At 36.9% G+C, this 27,497-nt stretch overlaps 1 protein-coding gene across 2 annotated transcripts in view; it reads right to left on the reverse strand.

Moving 5' to 3' along the window:
- Positions 1-27,497, reverse strand: part of tsnare1 (T-SNARE Domain Containing 1) — a 192,116-nt gene that overhangs the window by 101,007 nt on the left and 63,612 nt on the right. For both annotated transcript variants that reach the window (XM_082149365.1, XM_082149364.1), the window contains exons 5-8: positions 15,581-15,671; positions 15,254-15,328; positions 14,497-14,553; positions 8,474-8,629 (exon numbers count right to left, since the gene is read on the reverse strand). In XM_082149365.1, coding sequence (XP_082005491.1) covers positions 8,474-8,629; positions 14,497-14,553; positions 15,254-15,328; positions 15,581-15,671 — 379 coding nt within the window. The remainder of the gene's footprint in view (positions 1-8,473; positions 8,630-14,496; positions 14,554-15,253; positions 15,329-15,580; positions 15,672-27,497) is intronic.

Here is a 27,497-nt window from a genome sequence, read left to right on the forward strand (position 1 = left end):
TCAGCATCATTACTCCAGTCTTCAGTGTCACATGATCCTTCAGAAATCATTCTAATATGCTAATTTAGTGCTCAAGAAACATTTCTTATTATTATCATCAGTTGAATGTTTTTTAGTTTTTTTTTAAGGATTCTTTGATGAACAAAGTTAAGTATTCAGTATCAACAGAATACAGAATGTGACAAAATTTTTGGCATTACAGGATATAATTTATATTGTCCACGACCATATATTTAATTAGCTGATATAACTAGCAATCCATCTGAACTACGAAAATCAAATCTACTTTTTTTTAAAGACCCCAATATTCAGAAAGCCAGGCTGGATAAACCATGTCACTGACATTTTTCAGCAATCCAAGGCGGCTGCATAAACGGGCTAGTCTTTCATCAGCTTCTGATCAGAAAACAGAGGTACTAACTGCATAACTATACTCCACACCAGCCAAAGACAGATTGAAATGTCAGTCAAACTCAGTATCAGATTCCCAAGCGTGTGCTCAGTGTCAGGTTGTGCTGCTCTCACAAAAACATCCAGTAACCCACGTTTTGTGTGACCCACGTGCCCTAAATTCCACTCTTAAGTAACACTACACACTTCACTGGAGTTTTGAAATACGGGTGTTGAGTGAATAGTGTAACTTCTGCCCTTTAAAGCATAGCAGATGCCCTAAGCACAGAGACATATTATATAATATGGAAAAAGTTATCAAAATATGGCCATTTCAATAACCAAAACACTTACAGCTAGTGTTATCTGACTTCTTCATAAGTGAAAGTTCACCCAAAAAGTAAAGTTCAGTCATTATTTACATTACTCTACTGTGTGTTGTTCCAAGGCTTTGCTTTTATTGTGTGAAACATAAAATAGAATAACAACTTAAATTTTCTTGTATGTACTGCAGTTGTTTTATGGTGCTTTTATGGTATTTGACTCCTTTAGAGCTTGAGAGCTCCTTGTCGTTGTATCTGAAAAGCTGCGTAATAATTGTTCCAAAAAACAAAAACAAAACAAAAACATACAGGTTTGGAATGAAATGAGGGTAAATAAATAATGACGGAATTTTCATTTCTGGGTGAACTATTGCTTTAAGTGATAGTCTGCGCACCTCTTCTTTCTTCATTTAAATGTTCTTGAGTTTTCTTGAGTGGCCTGCGTCGTCCTGAGGGGCATAATTAGACTTACGTAAGGCTGCTTTCACCAAGAAACCGTATGATAAAGCAATCCCAAGAATGATGTCAAGGGGCTGTGCACAGAATGGCTGATTTTTGCAAACAAGAAGAAAATGAAAGAGCATATTGTGTTTGCGATAGCTGTACTGATGGCCGTCACCGCTGCTCTGACAGTGGTGGAGAAGAGTACGCCAGCTAAGCTGTGCCTGGGGAGACGTTGGCTAATTATGCTCGGCGTGTAGGTTTTGTTTTAGAGAGGGGAGGTGCTCGGCTCTGCGCTGTATTTGCTGTGCTAACACAGAAGGCTTTGATCTTTGCCAGTCTAACAGCCTCAGTGCATTCAAATGGACAGCTTATTTATTGCTTGATTGCTGCAGCTCAAAGGATTCAAGGAACAGGAGAAGTTTATGCAGGTGAGCAACGGAAAATGGTCTTAAATGACAATGCTCCGACAGACGGCCCCTAAAAATCCAGCTGTCTGAGAAAGCAATCAATGTGAGCCTTAGTTTAAAATGATTTGGGCTCAGCAGAGAAGGATATCAACCACAAACTGGAAAAACAACAACCCATATACCATTATTCTACAAAGTATTGGGCTCAGCAGAGAGAGATGTCAACCACAAACTAGAATTAGCCAATATACCATTATTCTGCAAAGTGTTTTTTTGCTTCAATGTCAGCGATTTCAACCTGGAAGTAAATACATACACACATACATTCTACTAAAGGGTACTACTACTACTTCTGTAACAATCAAATCAAAATTTATTTATAAAGCACCTTAAAAACCACAGTGTTCTAAATTAATTCTAAATTAATAAATAAATTACCACTAAAAGGTATTCAATAATGATAATAATAAAAATATAATAATTTCAAACAATTTCAAACAATTCCCAACGAGTAAAGTAAAGTGCGACCTTGAATATATTGATTCATATGGAATACATCAGCTAACAAAAAGTAAATCAGGTTGTCAATGGGGTGTCGAGGTATAGTCTTTTCTTCCCAATTGTAACGTATATCTGAGTGAAACAGCTTCTGGAATGAGAAAACAATGTAGGGCGGAGCTTGATTTTGTCCTTCAGGGAGGGAGCTGATTGGATCATAGGAAATTGGGTGTTGCTAACCAAATGGAGGCAGATCTGAATGCCAGTTTGCAGTCACTTGAGGATGATATTTAATCCCACCCTTCGCCGAGACACACGTTAAACGTTTTAGATTAAAGTTCCCCTGAGGTGAAAATAAAGCTTTTAATGTTGTTTATGTCTATGTGGTGTTTTTAATATGCTTTAAGACAAACCATGTGCAAATTCCGAAGTCAACACCATTGATGAGTATTTTCTCTTTAAAACTGCAGTGAACCAAAGACAGTCTCAAAAACGCGGTTTGAAATCGCTGGTGTTTCTGACGTCACAAACTACCTTGTAAACAATCCCGTCAACGTGTGATCGTCAATGGGTGGATCTCTGAGCTGGTGTGAGTGAGTGGAGGCGGGGCTAATTTGCACATTCGTAGAACCGTGTATACTAAATGAGGAAAGTGTGCAGAGTTGCATTCAAGCTTTTTTACGGCATGATGATTTTTTTACAAGGAAAAACGTTTAAATGTCATTTTGGTTATCAAATGTGACTTTTATCAAAATGTTTGACTACAGGGGGACTTTAAAGATTACGAGGGCATACTAATTTATAAAAATGATGTGCATGGATACATTTATAATATGCATTGCAACATTCTGTAAAAAAAATTATACAAAATTGTCAATTTTGATGCATGGTGACTTTAATGTTCAGTTAAACTGTACATAAGGTACTATTTCTACTGGAGGTCACTGGGTTGGCAGAAAGATTGTTGGTGGCTCTCTGGGTCTGTAAAGGTTGAAAACCCCTGCTCTAATGTACTGGTGCCGTCCTGAACTGTGGAACACTTTGCTTTTTCATTCCTAATGCTCCCTTCCATCTTCCTCCCAGAATCCCTGCCACCACCCTTCTCCCCTGCCTCTCTTTTTTCTCTCTCTCTATTTTTCTCACTCTCCTAGATAAATGTGTTTAATGCTGATATGAGATTCTCTCCACATCACCCCACCCCTCGGCCCAAAGGCAACGGGCAACAGGACGCGGTGTCAGTGCCACAGCAGAAAAACTGTTAAGCAGATTTACGCGCACGCTTACAGCCCCCCAAAAAATGATGACATTTCCGTGCGCAGCCTGCTGAGGGCTTAAGCGTGAAACGTCTCTTTTTTGCCCTTGCTGAATAAACGGTTTATAATGTAAAATCAAATGTTTCCTTTCCGTCACAGCCCAAGGACCTCAAAACTCAAAGCACACAGTCTTAGGGCACAAAGCATGTGAGTCTGCATCTTATCCACAGGAAAGAGAGAAAAAAATAAATAGAAGGGGAAATGTTGTGTATGTCATGTTCAAGATGAAGACTAGAATACGAGTTGCTCAACAGCACTTGCTATTGATTGTGACAAAAGAAAAAATCAGTCATATCACAGGAATGCACAATAAAGGCAATGGCAAACACTAAGAAAGCAAGACAGATATTAATGTTTAAAAAAAAGGATAGAAAATACTTTCAGAAAAAGAAAATCAATACAGCAATGTAAGACCAGAAAGAGCCTCTTAGTTTGGTCGTAAGAGCAAAACTAAGAGTGTGTGACGGCTGTAAAGACTGTCTTGGAGAAAAAAATTATTTTAAATTTACTTTCATTTTGTCATCTTTCATTCATTTTAGTCCAAATGACTCAGAGCACTCAGAGTAAGATGGCATTCAAATAACATTTTAGTTCACCAAGCATACATTAACAAAATATTCAAACATAAAACACTGTTTTATAAGTAAAAATTGAGAAAGATTAATCAATGTAAATAAAACCAGAGCTCCTAATAGCACATTATGAGCAAGTATTAGCTGTTGTTTAGAAGTAACTTGCGAAATTGTCATGCTTTACAGATGGTTTGCAAAACATTTCCCATGTTTAAGATAGTTTAGACTATTTACATTATGTATAGAGTGTTGTTACAGCAGTCGGACATGACGAAATTAATGACTTGCGGTTCAGTGAGTGAGTTCGATTAATTCAGTAATCGCTCTTACTGATTATTATTTTATTTTTTTGATTGAATGAAAAGAAAAGACTCGTAGAGTCATTTGTTTGGGAATAAGACTAATTGCTGGATGTTTCTTGCTGTTACCAGTTCGGAATAATAAATACTTAGATTCCTCATATGCCTATATGATTTAATTGAGAAGAGAAGATGTGAGAGAGAGAGAGAGAGATAGAGAGAGAGAGAGAGAGAGAGAGAGAGAGAGAGAGAGAGAGAGAGAGAGAGAGAGAGAGAGAGAGAGAGAGAGAGCACCCCCACAGAGTCAGTGTTCTCTCAAGGGTCAGGCTGTTTTGTTATAAGAATAGCAATGTCTCTGCCTCCATAAATCAAAATAGATAAACATGCAATGTTCTTTGACTGGTCACGGTCAAAACAACATACATGTACAGTACAAGAACAAAGTGCAGCAACACATGATAACATCATGACTATGTGCTCAAAACACACTAGATATAATGTATTGTGGCCATAAAGAAAATAATTGTATTGTTCAAATGGTTTGAAAGGATTAGAGCACTCAGTTAAGTTCCAAATTAATTTGGAAGTATGACCACAATCTTATCAGTATTGGTAACATTTTACATTAAGGTTCCATTTGTTAGTTAATGCTAGTTAATGCATTAACTAATGTTAACTAATGGGATCTTATTGTAAAGTGTAACTTACAAATATGCATATAATGCATTTTTGATAAACCAGTTATATAAATACTTCACAAATAAAAGGTTCTAATTTTTTTTGTACATTATTTTATTATTATTATTCTTTTTATTTATTTTAAGCAAATACTATTCATAATTAAATGAGTCTGGAAATGAATGATGATCAGTACCAAATCAGCTTCACATTATGTAACACTTGAGTTAACAACAAAACACAGTCTAAACAGTAATTCTGTACATTATCAATAAAAATGAATGAGCTAAGATGCCAACATGAGAGATTGCTTGGCAACTGTGTTATAATTGTCATTAATTTCAGTGTTGTTATTAACTTAAACAAAATCTATATTAAAAACTAATTTGCATTCATTGCAATACAGCTGAAATAAACTCAAATAAAAAATATTATTAGATGAAAAACCTCAATTAAAAAAACTTTTACAACTAATTAAAATAAAATAAGTTGAAGTACTAAAATTATTCAATTAAAACTTAATTAAAAATAAATTAAAGCTAAATAATAATTAAAGCTAAAAAACGAATAAAAAATGGCATAAATTAATTAAAATTAAAATAAATTAATAAATACCATAATAGTATATAAATATACATAATAAAATAATGTTGGCAACTATAAACAACTTAGGTAACACTAAATCTCTCTAAAGTCCCCTTGAAAACCCTTTGAAATTTTGGGGACAAAATACGAGATTATAAAAGGTCTTTTCTGAGTCTTTTTCTTTCTTTCTTTTCTGTCTTACTCCAGTAAAATGTATGCAATATTATAAATAGACATTTTTAACCTAGAGTTAAGAGTTGTATAGCGTAGAGATTCAAAAGCAATGACATGCAGGATCTACACAGCAGTGCTTGTCTGCCATTAGCGCCGTTTGCTGTAGCTCCACTACTGTCGGAAACTTCCATTTCTCATTGAAGGGCAAAAGGGATGCACTGGCCAAATTTGCAGGGGAGACACGTGTATGTTTTTTTTTTTTCTGTTGGATGGGCCAGGTGTTGCATTCAGATTCCCTTGAACCCCTTGAAAGTTGTCCTTTGTCATGCCCTATGCTTTCTATTTTTTTTTTACAAATTCATTTTGATGAAATGATGACCGGTGCCAAAGTGTCAGAGACTTGCGTCTGGGGTTGATGTCATAAGTGGTGGAGGGCGGAGCCTGGCTCCTCCCTTCAAATGTGTTCCTCCTTTCACTGTAATATAGGGTGAATGCAAATCGAATTAGTCATCCCAGAGGAACAGTTCATTACCCTTGTGGGTCGCCTCATAGAAAATCAAGACGGAGAATCCATAACGGCATGCGGAATAACCCCCCCCGTCCTCTATCCGGCTTGTGTGTGCGTGCATGTCCCTTTGCACGGTTCTCCGGAGAAGGGTTCGCCTGAACGCACATGCCACCAGAGTAAATGTGAACTACTCAGGAGGACATATCAGCTTTTGGAGAGAAAGAGAGCGAGAGAGAGAATAAGGGGGGGGGGGACTGATTGTACTTTACACGGATAACAGACATTCCATCTTCTCCATTTCCCTCGGGAACGCATCTAACAGTGAACGGGGGAGAGAGAGAGATATGGATGAAAAGAGAGAGAGAGTAGGGCTCAGAAAGGGCTGCAAATGCTGGTGATTCACTTGAGCAGAGTTGCGTGAGGAGGCGGCGCGGTTTGGGGTTTGAGGTTTGGGGGGTTGGGAAGGCAGGGAAGATGCTAGACAGGAAAAGCACATTGTCAGATATGATCAGCTCGGCTGAGCCCGGGGCCAGAGACATCTCTAGAACCCGCGACAGAGCTCTCGGAGCACAGCCTCATCCTCATCACCCTTCTGATCATCTGAAGAACAAAAACCCTCGTCCAATTTATCCATGACTAAAATAACCTGTCGGTTTTGTTTGAGCCTTTCAGGTCTTGTCCGTGTGATGAATGGGAATTTATTAAGAGGGTTGCGGGATGTGGGATTGTTTGATGCTTGTCTGTTAGCCAGATGCGGTAGTTGCGTTAGCGAGCGAGTGTCTATGAACTTCAGACAGGTCTTCAAGAGAGAACAGCCATGTGTCTTCATTTCTTCATAAATGCTTTCTCAAGGTTGTCATTGGTCATTAGGACGTGTGGCCTCTCTCATTTCTCAACTCCTGCTATTCAAACAAGAAAGAGACATTTGTTTTGACGCGCCATCTGCGTGACTAGCTTTCCGTCTAGCCTTGTCAATAAACACGACGGCCTGACATTTATTTCATTTTAATTTTTGTTTTTGAACACCCCGCATCAAAGACAACCAGGGCACGGTGCACGTCTAAAACAAATGACTTTAAAATTGGACCAAACGGATGTCAAAGAACAACAGAATGACCCCATCATTGCTGGTTCACATCTGTGCGAATGCACATCTGGAAGAAAACAGCTGTTTTGCTACAGACAAGACATACTTCAATAGAGCAACGTGATGCTGTTTTTCAATGGTGTATGAAAAGCCTTCTGCTTGTGTGCGCGACTAGACAGCAAAATAAACCGAACTATTATGGAAAATTGCCCTGAAAGCTTTAGTAAAAGGACAGTTGCTAAAGATGATATTGAGTCCAGAAAGAATACGGGCCTGATGGATCTGTTTGTATGGAAATGTAATTGATGCAGCACTGTTCTATCCAATGATCATGTTTTTTATTTTGTTTTAAGTGTGTCTAAAGTCTTGAATAAAAGGACAATGCAGGACACGGAACAATTGTACCGTATAGACGGATAACAAAAATAATTTTTCAGGGGTTCTAAAAATATACACTGATCCTTCCTCAAAATTTTGGTACAACCCTGTTAAGAATACTTCATAAACGGAACCAAATGAAATTGCTTTCGTAACTATTAAAAAGAAAGAATCATATTGACCCATATATATTTAAGAAATTAATGCTTTAATTCTACAAGGACACATTAAATTGGTTTCATTAGTTAACATTAGTTGACTACTTTAATTAACATGAATTCAGGATCAACAATAATTCTACAGCATTTATTAATCTAAATTAATGTTAATTTCAACATTTACTAATACATTATTAAAATCAAAAAGTTATTTTTATTAACTAACATTAACAAAGATGAATAAATACTGTAACAAATGTTTATGTTAGTTAATACATTAACTAATGTTAACTAATGAATCCTTATTGTAAAGTGTTACCGCGATTTCTATTCATTAAAGTATCTAAAAATAAATAAATGATAATAATAATAAATGTTTCTTGAAAACCAAATTAGCATATTGCAGTAGAAGGATTTCTTCATGATCATGTGACACTAAATATTCAGCTTTTCCATCATAAGAATACATTTTAAAATATAATAAAATATTTAAATTGTAATACAATTTTTTTGATCAAATAAATGCATCTTTGGTGAGAATAAGAGACTTCTTTTTAAATTGTATTTACCCAAACTTTTAAATGGTAGTGTACATCAAACTTTCTCCAAATAAGAAAATAAATGCTCAATATTAAAGGGCTATTGAGTTCTTACGGTACCTCGATCTGCAGCAGTGCTTCTTCTCTTTGCCTCAGGATCTCCACGTCTTCCTCACTGATCTCTGACAGGAATGCTTGGGCATCACCCTCAACGCCCTCTTCCGCTCCGAACAACGGCCCCTCTTCAACCAGTTCACTTAATGGAGTCTGTAGGCTCTATCCATTCCACACACAAACACACACACAAAATAAGAGATACTTTTTTTTTTTACTTTTTTTTTAAACTTTTTAAAAACTTTTTAAGAATACATACAATACTCAAAATCAGCATAGCAGTGCTTCCAGAGTTGAATGTTTTAGAAGCCTAGCACAGCCTTACCACCCCTATCAAAATATTTTGTTGACTTTATGGTCAAAGCTTCCCTCCATCTACACATTATAAGCACAGGATATTTTACAGGCAAGTTGTTCTTGAGCAATTTGTTTGCAAAGTTTAAGACACAAGCCAGGATATTTGTGAATCTTGCAAATGCAACAAACCTCAAAAGTTTGTCAAATCCAGCAACTATATAAAATGTAAAAAAAAGTTGCTGCCTTAAATTTTATAATCAACTTCGATGTTTAAGTCATTTCAACTTAAATTGCATTCGTTTTGACAACGTTGTCGTCTGTACGCAAAAAAAGCAAAGGAAAAACTTTTCTGTTTGTTAGTACTTTGTTCTTGTGAAAACGTACCCTTAAAAGTGTACTATAGTAGTATTTAATCAAAGGATGAGTCTATATACATGTGTGAAGCCCTGAATATTTACTGACCCTGTAAATGCCCCTGCTTACATCAGAGGATCAGAGCATTGCGGATGTTCTCAGACATCAGACCTGACTTTGGTTAAACTTCTATAATGACACAACTTTCCTTGAGATCATTTGTAAACATCTTATATAATAGCAAAGCACTGACATTTCACGGCTATGTATAATATAATACAATGATAATGACTCGCCACCTCATATTGCAGCAGAAGAATCGCAAAGGAAAAGCCTGCCGCCTTTGTTAGTCATTTAGGTTGAACTCTCTGTCAGCCTGAAGGTTGAAGAGGTGGGAGTTGGTCACTTAAAGAGGGCCACATTGATCTGCTAATTTCTCGACTTGCATATGCATGACATCGATAAAGGCCTGAGGCTTGCTATTATTTTTTGCAATGTGTTGGATGACTCATTGTATTCTTCCCTCTCAGAATTAGCACATCCAATACATCTCGGTCCAGCACAATGCCACCCTGAGAACATCATCTGCTTTGCGAGATTGTTGTCGACCCACTCACTAAGGATATCATTGTCTATTAGGTCATAGAGTGGCTTGTAGTTGGGAGGTTTTTCTCATCTATTGACAAGAAGTAAAGCATAAATTATCCTCTTAACTTTATCTGTACCTCAGATGCATATTTTGCCCTGAAATTAAGTCTAAAGTTTATTCAATTCTAAATGTAATAAATTTTTAATGAACTTTGCCTTATTAAAAAGAAAAAAAAGGGGGAAAAAAACCATTACCATTATATTCTTTTAAAAATGTAAATAGTCTTATTTGAAATTTAGACTAGATAATGTACAATCAAATTTGCTTTGAATTTACTAAAAATGTACAAGACAGTTCCCACATGATTCCCTATGATGGAGAGAGAGGAGTCTCCTATAAAGGCAATGGATCCAAATCACATTAAGTCAAAGGATCAGCATGACTCATTCAAGACGGGATATTCCCAGTTTAAGGCGTTTACTCGGAAATGTCTCACTAATGTAAATTCTCTGGGGGATATGTGCTATTATGTAAAGTACTTCTGATTTGAAGACTTACTCGTTTCACAGTGGCTTTGATGCATTTTTGTACATTTTTTTTTTTTTTTTTTTTTTTACTTAAAAAAAAAAATTTGTTCAAATAGAAGTCAGCACTCAGTGTAAGTCCTTTAAATTCTTGAGACTGAAAGATTGTTAGATTAAGGCAAAGACCAAAATATTTACATCAGTGGAGGCATTTTTCCGCCAATCAATAAAATGTTTAATAATCTTGACCCCCCAACGGTTTAAAAAAAGATAGGTCTCAGGTTATTTCTAACGATTGTTTCCTTTGTCAGAAGACTAAAAGGTTAAACAAGCGGGGAAGATACTTACTTTTTTCTCTGATTCCTAGCATATGATTTGCAGCTGCAGTTGTAATCAAAATTATTCAACCTCCATTGCAAATCAGGTTTACTGGCAAAATTTACAGACTTTCAGCTGTTTGCAATTAACAAATCAAACAAAAGTAATTGAAATAGCTCAACACAACAAATGCGTTGGTTTTAGTGGTTTCCCCAAATTTAACTGAAACATTTAATGACTTCTGCAGTCTCAAAATTGTTTAACACCATAAACAGAATCCCTCACAACAGCACATGAAATATCTGAAATGGCTAGTTTTGTTGAGTGTCACGTTTGACCGCATGTTAGAAAGACGTGTCAAAAGAATGGTCCAAAAAGTTAAGAGAAGGTATCATCGCCCTTCACAAATAAGGAATTGGATACAAAAAGATAGCGAAGGCACTACATGTTCATAGAGACACCGTTGGAAACATAGTTCGCAAGTTAACAGGACAATGATCCAAAGTATACCTCAAATTCCACCAAGGCTTGGTTGCAGAAGAAGTCCTGGAGGATTCTTCAGTGGCCATCACAGTCACCTGACTTGAACCCCATAGAAAATCTCTGGTGGGATTTAAAGAAGGCGGTTGCAGCACGCAAACCCAAGAATATTACTGAACTGGAAGCCATTGCTCATGAGGAATGGGCTAAGATTCCTCAGAAACGCTGCCAGAAGCTCGCGTCTGGTTATAAATCTCATTTGCAGCAGGTCATAACAGCAAATAGTGTTCTACTAAGTACTAAAGATGCTTGCCATGAAAGGGTTGAATCATTTTGAGACTGCAGAAGTCAATAAAAGTTGCATTTTCAGTCGAATTTGGGGGAACCTATTTCAATTACTTTTGTTTTATTTGTTCATTGCAAACAGCTGAAAGTCTGTACATTTTGTTAATAAACCTGATTTGCAATGGGGGTTGAATAATTTAGATTTCAACTGTATATAAAGAGCTTGTAACTCTATAGCCTTGCATCCATTCAGATCTAAATTATAGCATAAAAACTGGATGATATTAAAGACTTTTCCATTATTGTGTTATGCTGACCATACTGATGGATGCAATGAAAGTATGAAAATAGAAAAAGCAAGAGGTTGCAAGCAACCACAATGAATAAATCACCCAAATAAATAACCCTGAACCAATTTTAACAGCAGATAAATGCAAAATAATTCCTTCATACATCCAACTTTTCTGTTTTGTCCAAGTACTCAATCTATGTAAGCCTGTTTCTTCATCAGGTAATTGTGAGATAAAGTTTAAAGGAGAAGTTCACTTTTGAAAAAACTTTTGCTGATAATTTACTCACCCCCATGTCATCCAAGATGTCCATGTCTTTCTTTCTTCAGTCGAAAAGAAATTAAGGTTTTTGATGAAAACATTCCAGGATTTTTCCACATATTATGGATTCCATTGGGACCCAAACGGTTCAAGGTCCAAATGACAGTTTCATTGCCGCTTCAAAGGGCTTTAAACGATACCAGACGATGAATAAGGGTCTTATCTAGCGAAACGATCGGTCATTTCAAAAATAAAATAAAAAGTTGACGTTTTATAAGCACAAATGTTCGCCTTGCTCTGTTCTGTGATGCGCGTTCGTGACGTCACGTAATACGCAATTACGTTGAAAAGGTCAAGTTTGATGTGTTTACAAATGTGCGGAAGGAGGACCATATAAACATTTTCAAATGTATTTGTGTCAGTTTATCGTTTAAAATGCCCATTTCGTGTGCGCATCCTGAGTGTTTTAATATTAAAAAGCCAAAAAGAACATTTTCTTCAATTTTTCAAGCGTGACCTTTTCAACGTAATTGCGTATTACGTGACGTCACGAACGCGCATCACAGAACAGAGCAAGGCGAACATTTGTGCTTATAAAACGTAAACTTTTTATTTTATTTTTGAAATGACCGATCGTTTCGCTAGATAAGACCCTTATTCATCGTCTGGTATCGTTTAAAGCCCTTTGAAGCGGCAATGAAACTGTCATTTGGACCTTGAACCGTTTGGGTCCCAATGGAATCCATAATATGTGAAAAAATCCTGGAATGTTTTCATCAAAAACCTTAATTTCTTTTCGACTGAAGAAAGAAAGACATGGACATCTTGGATGACATGGGGGTGAGTAAATTATCAGCAAAAGTTTTTTTAAAAGTGAACTTCTCCTTTAACAACAGATATAAAAGTCACAACTGCAATATATGAAGACTCTTAGAAAAATCTTAGAAAATAGAAATTGAAAGTGAGAAATAATAACATTTAATAAATAGTTCCAATTGCAAGATACAAATTGACATTGTGAGATAAAAATGACAAATTTCATATGAATCTGAGGAATAATAATTTCAATTGCAAGATCACACTGTGAGATAGAAATGACAAATAAATTAATAATTAATAAATAAATGTGTTTAATCTATAAGGCAGAAACAGACTCCCATGACAACCAGTGCATTGCTATTCTTATTATTCAACATAATGGCTTGTGAGTCAATTACAAATTACACTTGAGATTGAGAAATTCATTTAAACATATACATTATCATGAGTACTAGTGACTCATGGCAATTTGTATGTTTAAATGAAATGTTTAAATGATATATAAAAACATACACTGCTGTGATTTTTACATTCATAATAGTGAGTCATTTTCATGAATCATAGTACAGATTGGCAGTGCTGAAAACAAACCCTGTTCTCGTTTGAACTCTGGTGGAACCTGGCGATCAAACAACTCCTTAATAACATCTTTCTCTTGACTAACAACTCCGAATGTTGTTTGTTTTTTAATGTGTTCTTGGCGTTCATATTGGAACTACACATCCTGTTTGATTGCTCTGGTCGGGTGTTTCCAGGGGGGATTGTGGAAGAAGACAGGAAGATCAGAGACATAGCTACAGGTGACAGAGTCTCACATAAAAGCAACATCTCTAGAGAACAACAGGAGGGGAGGGAATAGAATAGGAGTGGATTTGAACAGACTTGAGACTGTAAGACAGGGGTGTGTATTCCAGCTGAGCCAATCTGAGCTGATGTTGTACTGCAGGTAATATTGAACGCAATTCCTACCATTCAGTCAACACTTTCAATCATCAGTACATCCTTGAGACACCTCAGATGAACTGAAAATTTAAGTTTGATGGGATCTGGAAAAAGTGTGGCAATGAAGATGTCAGCTTTAGTGTGTTTCATCAAATGAAACGCTTCCAATGAGAGTGAACATCACCAGAACTGTCATATGTGGTCATTCTCAAAGCATCTTGTTTCTTTTAGACATCTTGTTACTTTTCTTTTTGTTCTCACAGTGGAATCAAATTTAAGATACTGTATCATCTGGGAAAAACTGGGGTTAAAGGAATAGTTCACCTAAAAAAAGACAATTCTATCATCATTTACTCTCCCCATGTTGTCACAAATATTTCTTTCTTGTGTGGAACATGAAAAAAAAAAAATCAGATAATGTACAGCCACTATTTTTCATAAGATAAAAGTGAATGGGAATACTGTTGAGCTGTCAGAATGATAGTCAGAATTTACATTTTTGGGTAAATTCTGACTTTAAATGTCTTGCTAAATGACATAAAGGAGGTATGCATCTATATTGCTTCCAGGCCAGATCTTTGACCACCTCTTGATCGACAGGGCTGTACCACAAACCACATAGTGGTTCCAAAAAAACTTAAAATGAGGGCTGAGGTTTGTATGTGTCAGGAAATTCTGACAGTTAATATCTGACCTGCTAGAAAATGAAGTGGTGAGAAAAGGGACATCAAAGAGCTCCTCATCCACATGCAATCACACACGCAGTCTCACTCTTTATCTTACTGTCACAGGGATGTCGAAGAGCTCATGAAAGAACAAAGAGGAAGAAGTGGACTCTCTCTGGACTCTGAGATATTAAAGCCCACTCACCTGTTTCCTGTCCTTTTGTGCAGAAGGAAGCAAGGCCCTCGAACGATCTGCAATTTTCTGTCAGAGAAAAGAAAAAAATTACATTAATATGCAAATAGTGCCAGACTTGTGACAGCAGCTGGGAACTTTTGTAACAAAATGTATTTGATTACAAACAAGCTAAAGTAAAGACACTTATTCAGCATGATAACAAAGTTATCTCTCTCCCTGGGAAAAAGAAACAAATTGTTTAACTTTGTGAGAGGAAAAAAAAAATTATATATAAAACCTATTTTTGGGTATGGTATTTTTGTCTAAAATTATAATGCCGTTAAATGCTAAATAATATTTCACAGATGCTCACTGTTGCTGCAAGCTAAAATAATCAATCAATAATCAATAATCAATTTTATCTTGACTGCTAGGATGGGGAAAACGGAGTTAGAAAGTATCTAGTTAGATGCCATATAAATAATTGCGTGACTACTAATTTAAAATATGTAATGAACATCTAGTTTGTATTTACTCCTTACTTGTCAGTCAATAAATATATTTTAGTAAAAAACAACTTGAAAAGACTTAAGACAAATGTCACAATTAATATAATGGGGGCAATTATAACTACTAAATTTTATATTATGATCTATTAATGACATATTTGGCACATATAATGTTTCAACATTCCCCAAGGCTGACATCGGTTGTAGAGGCTCTCACAGTCCTAATCAGATATTTTATTTTGTGGACAAATAAAAGAAAACCAATATTTCATGTGTACCTTCTGCAGGTCTCCATATCGCTGCACAGAATCCGATAGCTCTGTTTTGAGTCTCGTCAGACGGAGCCTGTCTTGCTGCAGGAAAACAAAATGGCATAATTTTTAAAATGGACACTTGGTCAGTTTGACAACACCAACTTTAAATTAAATTAAATAACTTAACCATTTCATAACATTATTTTTTGTCATTGCACATGCCAGTGGAATGTCTCTCTACCATGTTCAGATGAAACCAATATCACTGGATATACATTATATAAGGAATATTGTTCCAGTAACGAAAGAAAAATGAGAGATTTATAAAAGTCAAAGAAGCATGACATTTACCCGTGAAGATCCGCTGATGATGTCAGTGAGTTGTTTAACAAGCTGGCTTGTGCTCGTTATGACTTTATTGGTTTGCTGCTGTGTGGAATGTCTGAAAGAAAGGGAGAAGGGGATAGAGAGAGAGAGCGAGAGGGGTGAAGAGACAGGTAATCATGCTTTACAAACCGCAGAAGACGATTCAAAATGATTCATCAACTATCCCAAGGTGCAATGCTCTCCAGGCTGGGCTAGTTTTACAGCCCTATTGGATGGATAAGGCTCAACCAATTAAGTAAATCAATATTAATGACTGTGTGACAGAGGAACAGCATTGTGCAGTGAGGGACTGTGTGTCATGACTGCAGAGCTCAGATGATGTCAGGAAGGCTTTAGGCTCCAGGCAGGAGTCAATCTGCCGCCCCGGAGGAGAATCAAAGGATTAAACGTTGTGTACAGAGACAGCAAATCAAACGGTGGAAAGGTAGCACAGCACAAGAAGAGGTTTGCTGTACTGAATGCATTAATAGAGCAGATGGAAATCAAGACTGCATACATTGGGTTTATAGAGGGCGATATGTATGACTGCACAAATAAAAGGGAAGAAAAGGAAACAGTATGTGAAAGACTGGACCAATGCACAGGCTTGTCTAACATTTGCCCAGAGCTCCAGACCAACAGGGGTCCCTGAAGGGTTTAAGAAACAGTTCATATTTACTACACTTCAGGGTTGTGAGCCATTCAGAATTTAATTCAGAATTACTTTAGGTGTGTTTTCGATCAGCTCCCTAGTTCAGTTGTCAGGGCACTGATCAGGGATTCAGCCATTTTAAAGGCCATCTCAATAGCAAAATCCATCCAGTGCACTGAAACGTTCGCTCCCTAAAATGTCCCACAATGCAAGTGAAATCCAGGGAGCATCGATGGTCACTATATTTCCTTAATGGAAGTTCTAAAGTATGAACCCTAAATCACACAAGGTTTATTTTATTTTTTATTTTGATTTTTTTAAACACAAACCATTTATTATTAATTCAATTATTGAATATATGTCAGCATATGCATACATAGCTACACAGGTAATGAACATAAGTTAGCAAACATTTATAATTTTCTTACGGCTGAAAGGTTGTTGGTCCTTACTGTCCTTGCCAGTCCCCGGATTAGTGTACACAATGTACTGGTTGACGACCTAGTAAGCTAGACACACCCTTTGTCTCAATTCCAAACATTGAATTGAATTTGAATTTGAATTTGAATTGACGTAGCAAACTCTACAGAATGCAGAAATGCAATTCAAATTTGAACATAAATATAATTCAAATAAATTGAAAATTCAAAACAAAATTATCATATATGTCTGTAATTCTTAACTAGACAAGTAAAATGACAAAACAAGTTTTGGCTTGCTTGACAAAGCCTTCTTTGAAATGTTTCAAGTTTAAAAAGCCTTGAAGTTTTAAGGTTTATAGGCTAGACAGACAGACAGACTGACTTCCCAGAATGCATTACCTCTGTTGAATTTCTTTGAATTGACAATTGTCAATTACATTCCAAAATCAAATTCTACTTCATGTGGGATATGGCAAGTTCAATTCATATTCACATTCAGCAATTAAAGGGGAGACAGTTATTCAGTTCTGAATTTTGCCCAACACTGCTACACTTACTTATGTTTAAAACATGTATTGTTTTATGCCAAATAACAGAGCAATGCCAAGTTTTTAAGATGCTTTGGCAAGTTAAAAAGATTTCATATACTGCATTTGACCAATCAAAGCAATCTGGGGGTGGGATAAACACTGTATAGGATTTCATGCGCCCATAAACGCGCCTTCGGTTCACTTCTGTTACGCTCTGTCTAGCCGTTTTTTAATGCTAGAATGCATCCTCTGTGAAGGGCCCCTGAGACATTCATGTCCTGGGTATGTCAACGTCATAATCCATCTCTGGAATCGGGGTGAAAAAGGAGGAAGTGTGGCCCGAAAGAGACTGGAAAGCAGGCAACAGTGAGATAATTAAAGACATTGAAAACTTGAGCCTGGCTATACATTATTTCCACTTCTGAGCTGGATGGAAGATAGAGGGGGAAAAAGGGGCCAACGGGTCAGAAACTCGTGAACAAATATAATCTCCTGATATAAATTCTGTTTTCTCCTCATGCGGAGCGAGGGGTTTGGATAAGGCCATTGATTTAGTGTCTGTGCCCTGCTCCGCCTGATCCCTTCCTTTAAAACCCAAACCAAGACCACCGGCCAGAGCGCCTCCTGCTCTCTAGAGATATGTGGCGGAGAACGCGGGCGCACCTCCCACTCAAATATTGATTTAAAAAACCGAGGAAGGAAACGAGGAGAGAGGCGTCAGACAGAAACATCTCCCGTGCATTTGTTATGGGTTGGGGCATGTCACTGTCGTTCTCAGTCCACAAGAGAGAAACGAGACCAGTCGAGCGGAAAAGCACCTGTAACAATAGAGGCAGCAGCAGTCGTGCTGTGTGAACAAAAAAGGAAGAGGTCCACAGTGAACGTTCTAATCACACGCCAGAGAATAGGGGAACCTGGCTGAGCAGTTCAACCATAAAGCTTGACTTTGGGTACTTTTCTTTTTTTTTTTTACATGATCAGTCCTTTTCAAGGCTGAACATGAGCAATGACTCACTCCTGTACAGTTCTGAAAACATGGACTCAATATTATTGGCTAGGGTTAGGGTTTAGACCATAGGGTTTTCTGTTTAAAAACTGCCCAGAAGTTTACTACAACGATGACTGAAATCTAAAAACGTTTATTTTTCTCCACCAGTAATTTTAATCTGAGAACCCATGGCATTGCTGAATAGGTTGGTGTTGGGTTTTATGACACAGATGATAGTGCCTTGTTGGATGTATCAGTGGGTCATTAGTGGTGAATTAATAGTGGATAAATCTGCAGCAGACAGGTCATCACTCGGCAGACAGTTTGAGTATTAAAAGAATAGTTCACTCAAAAATGAAAATCAACATTCACCCTCATATTGTTCCAAACCTGTATAACTTTCTTTCTTCTGTGGATCACAAAAGGGGAAATTCTGAAAACTGTGCAGACCTTTATTTTCCATGGAATTACAATGAATGGGAAGCATAACACCATAATATGATAACTTTGTGTGAGATATACCAAAAGTTTTTAAAAATATCATATTCATATTTCATTCATTCTAATTATATTTTAATTTATTTGCATTCCATTTCTTTACTTAGACTCAATATTATTTTAATTTGTCTTGTCTTTTGGGTTATTTTCTCCCACTACTCTTACATTAACAAGCACTTAAAGACTAACAAAAAAATTAAAGAACTAAGTATATATGTGTGTATGTATGTGTGTGTATATATATTTTTTTCTTTTGTATAAATTTAATTAATTCCAAGTAAATATACCACAATGTAAGTGGTTTTTCCATGTATAATCTTTACCTAAAACTGATCAGCTTCAGTCCCTGTTCATTGCAATTGTATTGAGGAAGAAAAGCATGAAAAATGATGAAAGTCATCAGGAAGCCATCCAGGTCTGGAACAACATGGTCATTAATGACAGATTTATCATTTTGGGATGAACAATACCTTTAAGAAAGCGACAGTTTGAAAAATCACACCAACACAACACCGTCTGAGACACAGACAAAAGGTCAGCGTGTCATAATTTGCATACGTGTTATGCCATTGCCAATGCCACATTGGCGGTAGTTAACCTGGTGCCCGAGATAACTGAACATAAATCACAGAAATTCAGTTGACTGAAAGATCTGAAGGAAGCAGAGTCAGAAATCACCAAAAAAGATCCGAAAAAAGACCAGAAGGACAAGGACAGATGCATAAGATTGACTTTGCTCTGTTTGATAGCGATTGAAGGAGGGAAGAAATTCCTGTGGAGAAAAAAAAAGAAAAAAAAGGAAATAAACCTGTGGTCGTTTTATAGCTCAACAATAATGCCTTGGTTTAGTCACGGCAGTACAAATAAAGCCCTTTGAAATGTCCATGACTCAACCTCATTATATTGCACACTGTGATCCACTGAACACCTTCAATACGCCCTCAATTACAGCTTCCTGTGTTCTCTCAACGGTAACATGTGAAACGCAATATGGCCTACACAATCTCAAGGGTCGACACGCAGCAGTGGAAAAGTTATGTTATTACTCATCCCACATATTCAAAACCCAGCAGTTTATTTCCCCAAACACTGTTTAGTCATGGTCCGCATTTACCATGTTTCGTGTCTGTTGAGTTGGCGGAGAAGAATATGAATCTTCCTCTGCTTTGACTGGCTATGGCCATCTTCAATCTGAATCTCTGTAGGGCTGAACACATAGACTGAGTCACTTCTACAGCTCAGGTGGGTTGCTACTTGCTAAATGAAGCTCATCGACTGAATCAATGAAAAGATGCAACAGGAGAAGTCCAAGGTCAAATAGACGCAGAATCAGTCAAACATTTGAATGATGGTATAATGAAATAGAAGCCATAGGAAACTTTCAGATGTCCACTTCTGGCAAAGTCCACACACACGTTTGTGTTTAAGCTTGAGAGGTAAATGTATGTTGGGCCAAGTTGTCAAATGTGTGTAAAACATTCTGGTAACATTTTATTTCGATAGTCCTTTTTAGACATTCTACTAACTAAGCAACTTTGCAACTAACTAGGGGTGTAACGATACACGTATTCGTATTGAACCGTTCGGTACGAGGCTTTCGGTTCGGTGTTCGGTACGCATTTTCATTCAAACCAAAGCAAAATTTCGTTATTTCAAATGTAGGCGGGTCAACATTGTCCAACATCAAATGGCAAACGTAATGTAAGCGGAACGAAACTGAGCTACTCGTTATTGTGTGGTTGACGTACCGTTTATCAGTTTGGACCAAAGCAGCGCGAGCCGATCTTGATCAAGCGACACTGTTACTACACAGCACTAAGAGATCCAGTAAAGAAATCATTTGAATTCCCCACTTAAGTAATAACATTGCTGTGAGATCTAGTGAGAAACATTCACATTTCTCCATTATTAACGGATCAAACAGCGCGTGGAAACCAGGAAGAAACATTGTGCAATGAATTAACTATCCAGTGTCCACAGATCTGCAACATTCACCATGGATTTACTGTAGTAACACTAACTGTAACCATGGAAGTTTGGCAGGAATAGTAGGCTATAATGCTTTCAAGTAACATTATGTCGGTTTTATTTTGACATTATGAATAATGAAAAATGAAATGTTAATCTGAACTAAAATAAACCTTTGTTTATAACTAGCCTACTACAATATTAGGCTACATTTCATTTTTTCCAAGGAGCTGTTTTGTCTGATGCTCCTAAGAAGAGTCAATGGAGTAGTTGCACGTGGCCGCCATTTTGGATTTCGGATCAGCGAGTGTGCGCGTAGACACTTCCGGTTTTGCATTACGCCCGGTGCAGGGAGCCATAGAAAGCCGAAAATTATCTGTTATAGTTGTTTATAGAATCAATTATTACTTAAAATACTACTAAGATCCATATTACTATCACACGAGCCAATGGCAATTAAATGCACGGATGCATAGTCAGATTAATGAATGAAATACAACTGTTCACGAACAGAAGATTGTATTTGACTCATGCTGCATACACATATGCAATGACAATTATGCCTACTGTAAATATAGAGTTACAGCTACGATTAGAGTTGTTTGCATAAAATGCACCGTGAACATTCACATGTTTGCCCTGAGATAGGCTACAATTTATTTCCATAAATACTATTTTCTCAATTCTGCGCATATATTTTTACTTATATCAATTGCTCGATCAATATTATCATCAAATATTTTACATTTACATTTTTAACTGTAGGTACCACAAACAATTTAATATAGGTAAGTTTGTGTATATTTTACACGTAGTACAATACTGTATGTGCTGCTTATAAACACCAGACAGATAATGATTTATGGAACAGATCTTTACTCATCTCATTTGCACAAAATAAATGCAGTAATAGAAAGCATAGAAACGCACAGGTGAAATAGGCTATACTGAAAATTATATGCATTTAAAAAAGTCATCCCTCCGGATCTTCTGTATCCACTCAGCCCGTACCGCAGCGTCAACGGGGAATGCATGAAAGCTGACTTTGTAACGTGACGAAATGGTACATAACGGCACACAACGATGAAGTGCTGAGGCTGTCACCCTCTGAAAGGCAAGTCACCTCTCTTGAATCCTAAAAACACTCATTGTGAAAAAATATCTCTATGGTAATGAAACTCGGTCGCTGTTGTCTCTCGCTCTCTCCCGCTCTCGCTGTCAGATCACCGGAAGTACTGACCCACACACTCAAGTTCGAACGTCAACGGTCGCCGTGCACGGAGCGAATTATAGCTCCATCATTGCTCAAAGTAAAAAATTTAAAAAATCATACTTTATGATGTTAGTTTTAATAAAAAAAATGTCTCTGGCATTTCTTTCTTTTTGCTGTATTGAAAACAAACCACCGTACCGAACCGTGACACAAGTGTATCTTATTGAACCAAACTGTGAATTTTGTGAACCGTTACACCCCTAATGTCAACTAACTCTCATTAGAGTATAGTAGACTGTCTGCTTAATATATGCTATTAATTTATTTTGATGGTCCCCCAACAGACATTCTACTGACTAACTTTGCTAGTGTAACCGAGGCCAGCTAGTAAAAACTGTGCGAGTAATGCTGGGTACACACCAAAAGATTTTTTACATCTTATAAGATTTTCAAAATGTGATAGACCACAAACATGAGGACAAAAAATCCTAGATATAAGCGTTTTGCTCCTATAGTGTGTGGTGTGCCATGATGTGACAAAGACAGCACACCACACACGAACAGATTTTCAACCAGTCTCGAACTGTGAACACAGGAAATCTCGCAAAATTTCGCGAGACTTCAGAATAAGCATGGCGGATGATATGCAGGAAAAAAATTGCGATGATAGTTTTTGGAATGATTTTCACAGAAAATTCACGTGAAAAAAAAAACATTGTACCCACCATTATATATAACCTTTTATACAGAAATATATTCATTCTTTATTGTCTTTATTTATTCTTTATTGGATTTATTGTCTCTTTAGAAAAAGTTATTTAATCCCTCTATAGAACCTCACTGAGCCCTTAAGTTAACACTCAGCTTCCTGCAAGTGTGTGTGTGTGAGAATGACCGTGTCTTCCATCGTCTCACTTTTATGATTGGATATTGTTTTGTTTCACGTGATAATCTCCAGAACGTGGGCGTGTTTGTCCTCGGAGTTCCCCCCACACATCAGGATTTTTTATCTTAAATATTAAACATGTTGAAAATTTACGATTCGCGATCAGGGCGGCTCCGACGTTCTTCCGAGCAGGTTCGGACACTCTTAACACACCTCACACCAAGGGAAAATCTGATAAGATAATTGGTTGAACCATCAAGATAATCGGGACATAGCTAGGATTGTCGGAAGGGGGGAAATCGGCCCAAAATCAGACCGATTATCTTTTGGTGTGTACCCAGCATAAATCTCACTGGCCTGGTCTCAAGAGGCGCACTAGCGACTGATGCTAGAAGCTGTGGTCTTCTTAGCTCGCGCGCTGCGGTTTCAAAGTTTGTACAACGTCATTGAACATGTTTTTGCTGTTCTTATTGCATTTACACAGCTTTAACCAGCAGATGTCCTCTGCATGCTATGTTTTGAGTGAAGCTAGTGTAATCGATCTAAAAAACGTAGTGGAATAAAAACAATACCTATAATCTTTTTCACCGCAACTTCAAAGGAAGCAAAGACAATGTTGTCAAAACGAGCACTGGATACCTGAGGTAATACTTATCACCATTTATTCAGAGGGTGTGAACGATTGTTTTCCATATCCATTTTCTTGAAAAGGGGCTTGACTTGTAATACAGTGGTGAATGTTTCTGTGCCTCGGCGATTAACATGTCGTCTGTCATTTTAAATGTGCGAGCCCTTTAAATTCGAGTGGATTCTAGGGGTGTAACAATATATCGTGTCACAATATATCGCAATACAAAAATATAACAATATGTATCGTGGATAGTGACAATATGTATTGTGTATAGTTCACCCAAAATGAAAATGACTGTGCGTGAAAAAAATCACGTTTACAGGGTTTTAGTGTCAGTACTACATTAAAATAATATATATATAATGTATAATAATGCAATGGGGGAATATTTGTGGGTCCTGATAATGCCAAATGTTTCATGTTACCAGTAAAAAGTGTCCTACATTATTTTAAATATATCTAGTCTGTGACAGTGTAAGCATATTCGTCTAAAATAATTCCGTATTTTCAGCTTCAGAATCATGAATATTTTTATTCTGGTGTCTCTATTGTCCTGTGCATTGGGTTACAAGTGCAAGCCTATTCATTTACACACACAATGTAATATAAAATGAAGCATTTTAATCAACAGTAAATTTTTTGTTAACCTTTTACCACATGTCTTGGGAGATACTCGTGAGTTCAGTATCGTGATATGTATCGATTCGTGACATGAGGGTATCGTTACACCCCTAGTGGATTCTGATTGGCTGTCAGTGTCAGTGTTTTATCCTTCGATAGCTGGTTAAAAAAATCGTTCAGCAAGTGGTCCCAAAGAATATCATTCCTCATATCTTTATCGTTATAGTTGTGGTGTGAACACTGCTATTCTTTGGAGAATGATTTTAGAACTATATCAATATCGTTATATTATTGTCCTTGGTGTGAACGCGCCTTTACTTTACATGCTCATCTCATTGTTTGTGTACACAGAGTTTACAAAAAACAAAGATTTTGAACAACTCACTGTAGCTGTGTCCGCCGGGATTTTGACAGTCAAAAATAGACAATTTCCGAATGTGAATGAACTGACTCTGAATTTTAGTATTGTTTCTTATATGAGGATCCTTTTTCAAATACAAGGTCAATATTGAATTTCACAAACGAGAAAACAACAAATTATCCGTAAATTTATATTGAAATTAAGCTTTAGGAGCTTTCCATCTTTACTTGACAAAATGCCGGCAGACCTCTGATCTATATGTCATTCTATATCAGTGCGGCGGACGGAAACACAGTGAGTTGTGAGTTGTTGAAAATTCGTTCTTTTTATTAAACTCTTTGTACACAAACAATGTTCTCAATGCTCGAGCCCCTGGTGATACTTTGAGCAAAGTTTCATGTTGTGTCGAACCTTCTTAGTGTTTTAAAAATGGCGATTTTTTATGCTATCATAAAAGTGCCCCATTCACTCCCATTCACAAGGCATTTAACCTAAAACGAAAATACGGTCAAACTTAAAAGTTGCGTTTCCATTCTAATTATGCTTTTAAACGAAAGTTTGCCTTTAAACGAAAGTTTGATTAACAAAAAGACCCTAGGTTGCATTTTGGCGAGAGTTACCCTTTAATAAACTGTATCTTTTTCTAAGGTGTGTAAGATGCAAGGTAAGCCTACATTTAAAAATCCTACCCTGAGAAATATTCACTGGAGTAAAAAGTGTGACATCTAGCCCTGGTCTCCTCCTGTTCAGTTCTGGGATACCTCACACAACCTGATAAACACGAAGTATAAAACTTCATAGTTCCACTCTACCTTGACAGATAGGGTTAGGGTTCAAATCTAATATCAAATCCTGACTGGATACCTGGAGGTCAAATCAGAATATATCACAGAGAGACTTGTGAAAGTGACTCAAAAGCTACTTCTCTCCCTCAGATGTGAGATGTACTGAGGTTGTGCTGTGTGAAGTCTAATGGGTATTTACTTTTGTTAGTTTTTATTTCGTTTTAGACAGCTGTGTAAGGAACACAATGTTTTTCTTTTGTAAGGTGTTTTATTGCATTTCTCACATCACTTCCTCCCTGCACTGCTTAGCTTGTTCCTCAGCCATACAGTATTTATAATCTGTTCTTATAGTCTTGTTTCTATAAAAGCTTCTCATAATTAATAGAAATTATCTGACCAAAAATGTGGTTGGGGAGGGACAATGTTGTTTGCTCGTATAGAGTGAGACATCCAATAAATAATATAAAAAAATTATATATATATATATATATATATATATACACAAACTATATATATATATATATATACAAACTATATATATATATATATATATATATATATAAAGACCCTTTCCAAAAAATTTGAATATCATGGAAAAGTTTATTTATTTCCATAATTCCATTCAAAACGTTAAACTTCCATAGATTATAGATTCAGGGCCTGTTGAGGGTAAATGTGGCTGAGTCGTCGTGAGCTGATGTAAACACTCAGGAGAAGTTGGATGAGTTGGAAACAGATGGGATCTTTTTATTTACCCCAATTAAGGCCAAAGAAAGGCAATAAAAATTTACAAGAAAAAACAAAAAGGAAAAAAAATACTGTTTAGTAAATAAAATAAATTGACATGAGAGTCAGAAAAAAAATAAAAATGTTGCAGCTGCTTAGAAATTGACCTTTGCACAAGCCACTATACATAGAGCATCACACAGACTTATGTCCTCTCATCTCACGCTCTTCTCAAGAGAATGAAGCTACTAGTCTTTATAGAACTGAAGGCACCCCTGAAATTGGCACATACCAACACAATATTACAATACAGGGCTGGCTCAGGTGAATAGCCATAAATGCTTAAAAACAGCCGAAATGCTACAACTATACAACTAGAAAATTACAAAATATAATTTATATGGTTCCAGCTAACATTTGGCAAAGCCACAAGTCATTTTAACAGCCAAAACATTTATAACTCAAACTCCGGGTCACTTCCAATTGACCCGGAAGTCATAGCGTCATTTAAACCCCACCATTGCGGCAAAATTCCTTTACACCAACAAACCGGAGATGCCAGTAAGACACACAGATGGTATGTCAAAGCTATGTTCCTTTTAAACTAAATAAACAGATACATAATTAACAAAACATATGTTGCGTGGTTATTGAAACTGATCATGATTGTGAAATAAATGGCATGGTTTTAAACAGTAAGATATGTATTGATAGTAGTAGCTATAGCAAATAAATCACCGTAGTATTAGATATTATAAGTGTGCACACGTAAACTACGGGATTACTGTGGGGGTTTTGATAATGGTTAGGTTACCGCTGATTTCAAACAGTATAAGGATTAACAAAACACATTGACACACTTGACAAACAAATACAGGCAACATTTGCACTCAGTCTTTGTGAACTGGAATAGGTAGCGCGTTGCTACCGTGACGGTAGCTATGCGCCCCGTCACAGGGCCCACAACTTAAACGATTTCAAGTATTTAGTTGTTTATTTGTACATAATTTGGGCTTCCAGCTCATAAAACCCACGAAAACAGGATTTCAAAAAATTAGAATATTACATGAAATCACACAGTAATCACACAGTAATACCATGGTCACTGAACCAGAAATTTGGTTCTTTTGGCAGTGTGGGCAGGTGCAAATCCTGCTGGAAAACGTCCTGGTAGACGGCTGCGTTGACTCTGGATTTAATAAAGCACAGCGGACCAAAGTCCTCTTTTCTGATGAGAGCAAATTTTGCATCTCATTTGGAAACCAAGGTCCCAGAGTCTGGAGGAAGAATGGAGAGGCACACAATCCAAGATGCTTGAAGTCCAGTGTGAAGTTTCCACAGTCTGTGTTGGTTTGGGGAGCCATGTCATCGGCTGGTGTTGGTCCACTGTGCTGTCCACTCAACGCAGCTGTCTACCAGGACATTTTCAGAGCACTTCATGCTTCCTTCAGCAGACAAGCTTTATGGTGCTGACTTCATTTTCCAGCAGGATTTGCACCTGCCCACACTGCCAAAATAACCAAAACCTGGTTGAATGACCATGGTATTACTGTGTAATTGCTGTGTGATTTCATGTAATATTCAAATTTTTTGAAATCCTGTTTTCGTGGGTTTTATGAGC

Source organism: Leuciscus leuciscus, assembly GCF_965113295.1.
Source record: "Leuciscus leuciscus genome assembly, chromosome: 20".
Classification (NCBI taxonomy): Eukaryota; Metazoa; Chordata; class Actinopteri; order Cypriniformes; family Leuciscidae; genus Leuciscus; species Leuciscus leuciscus.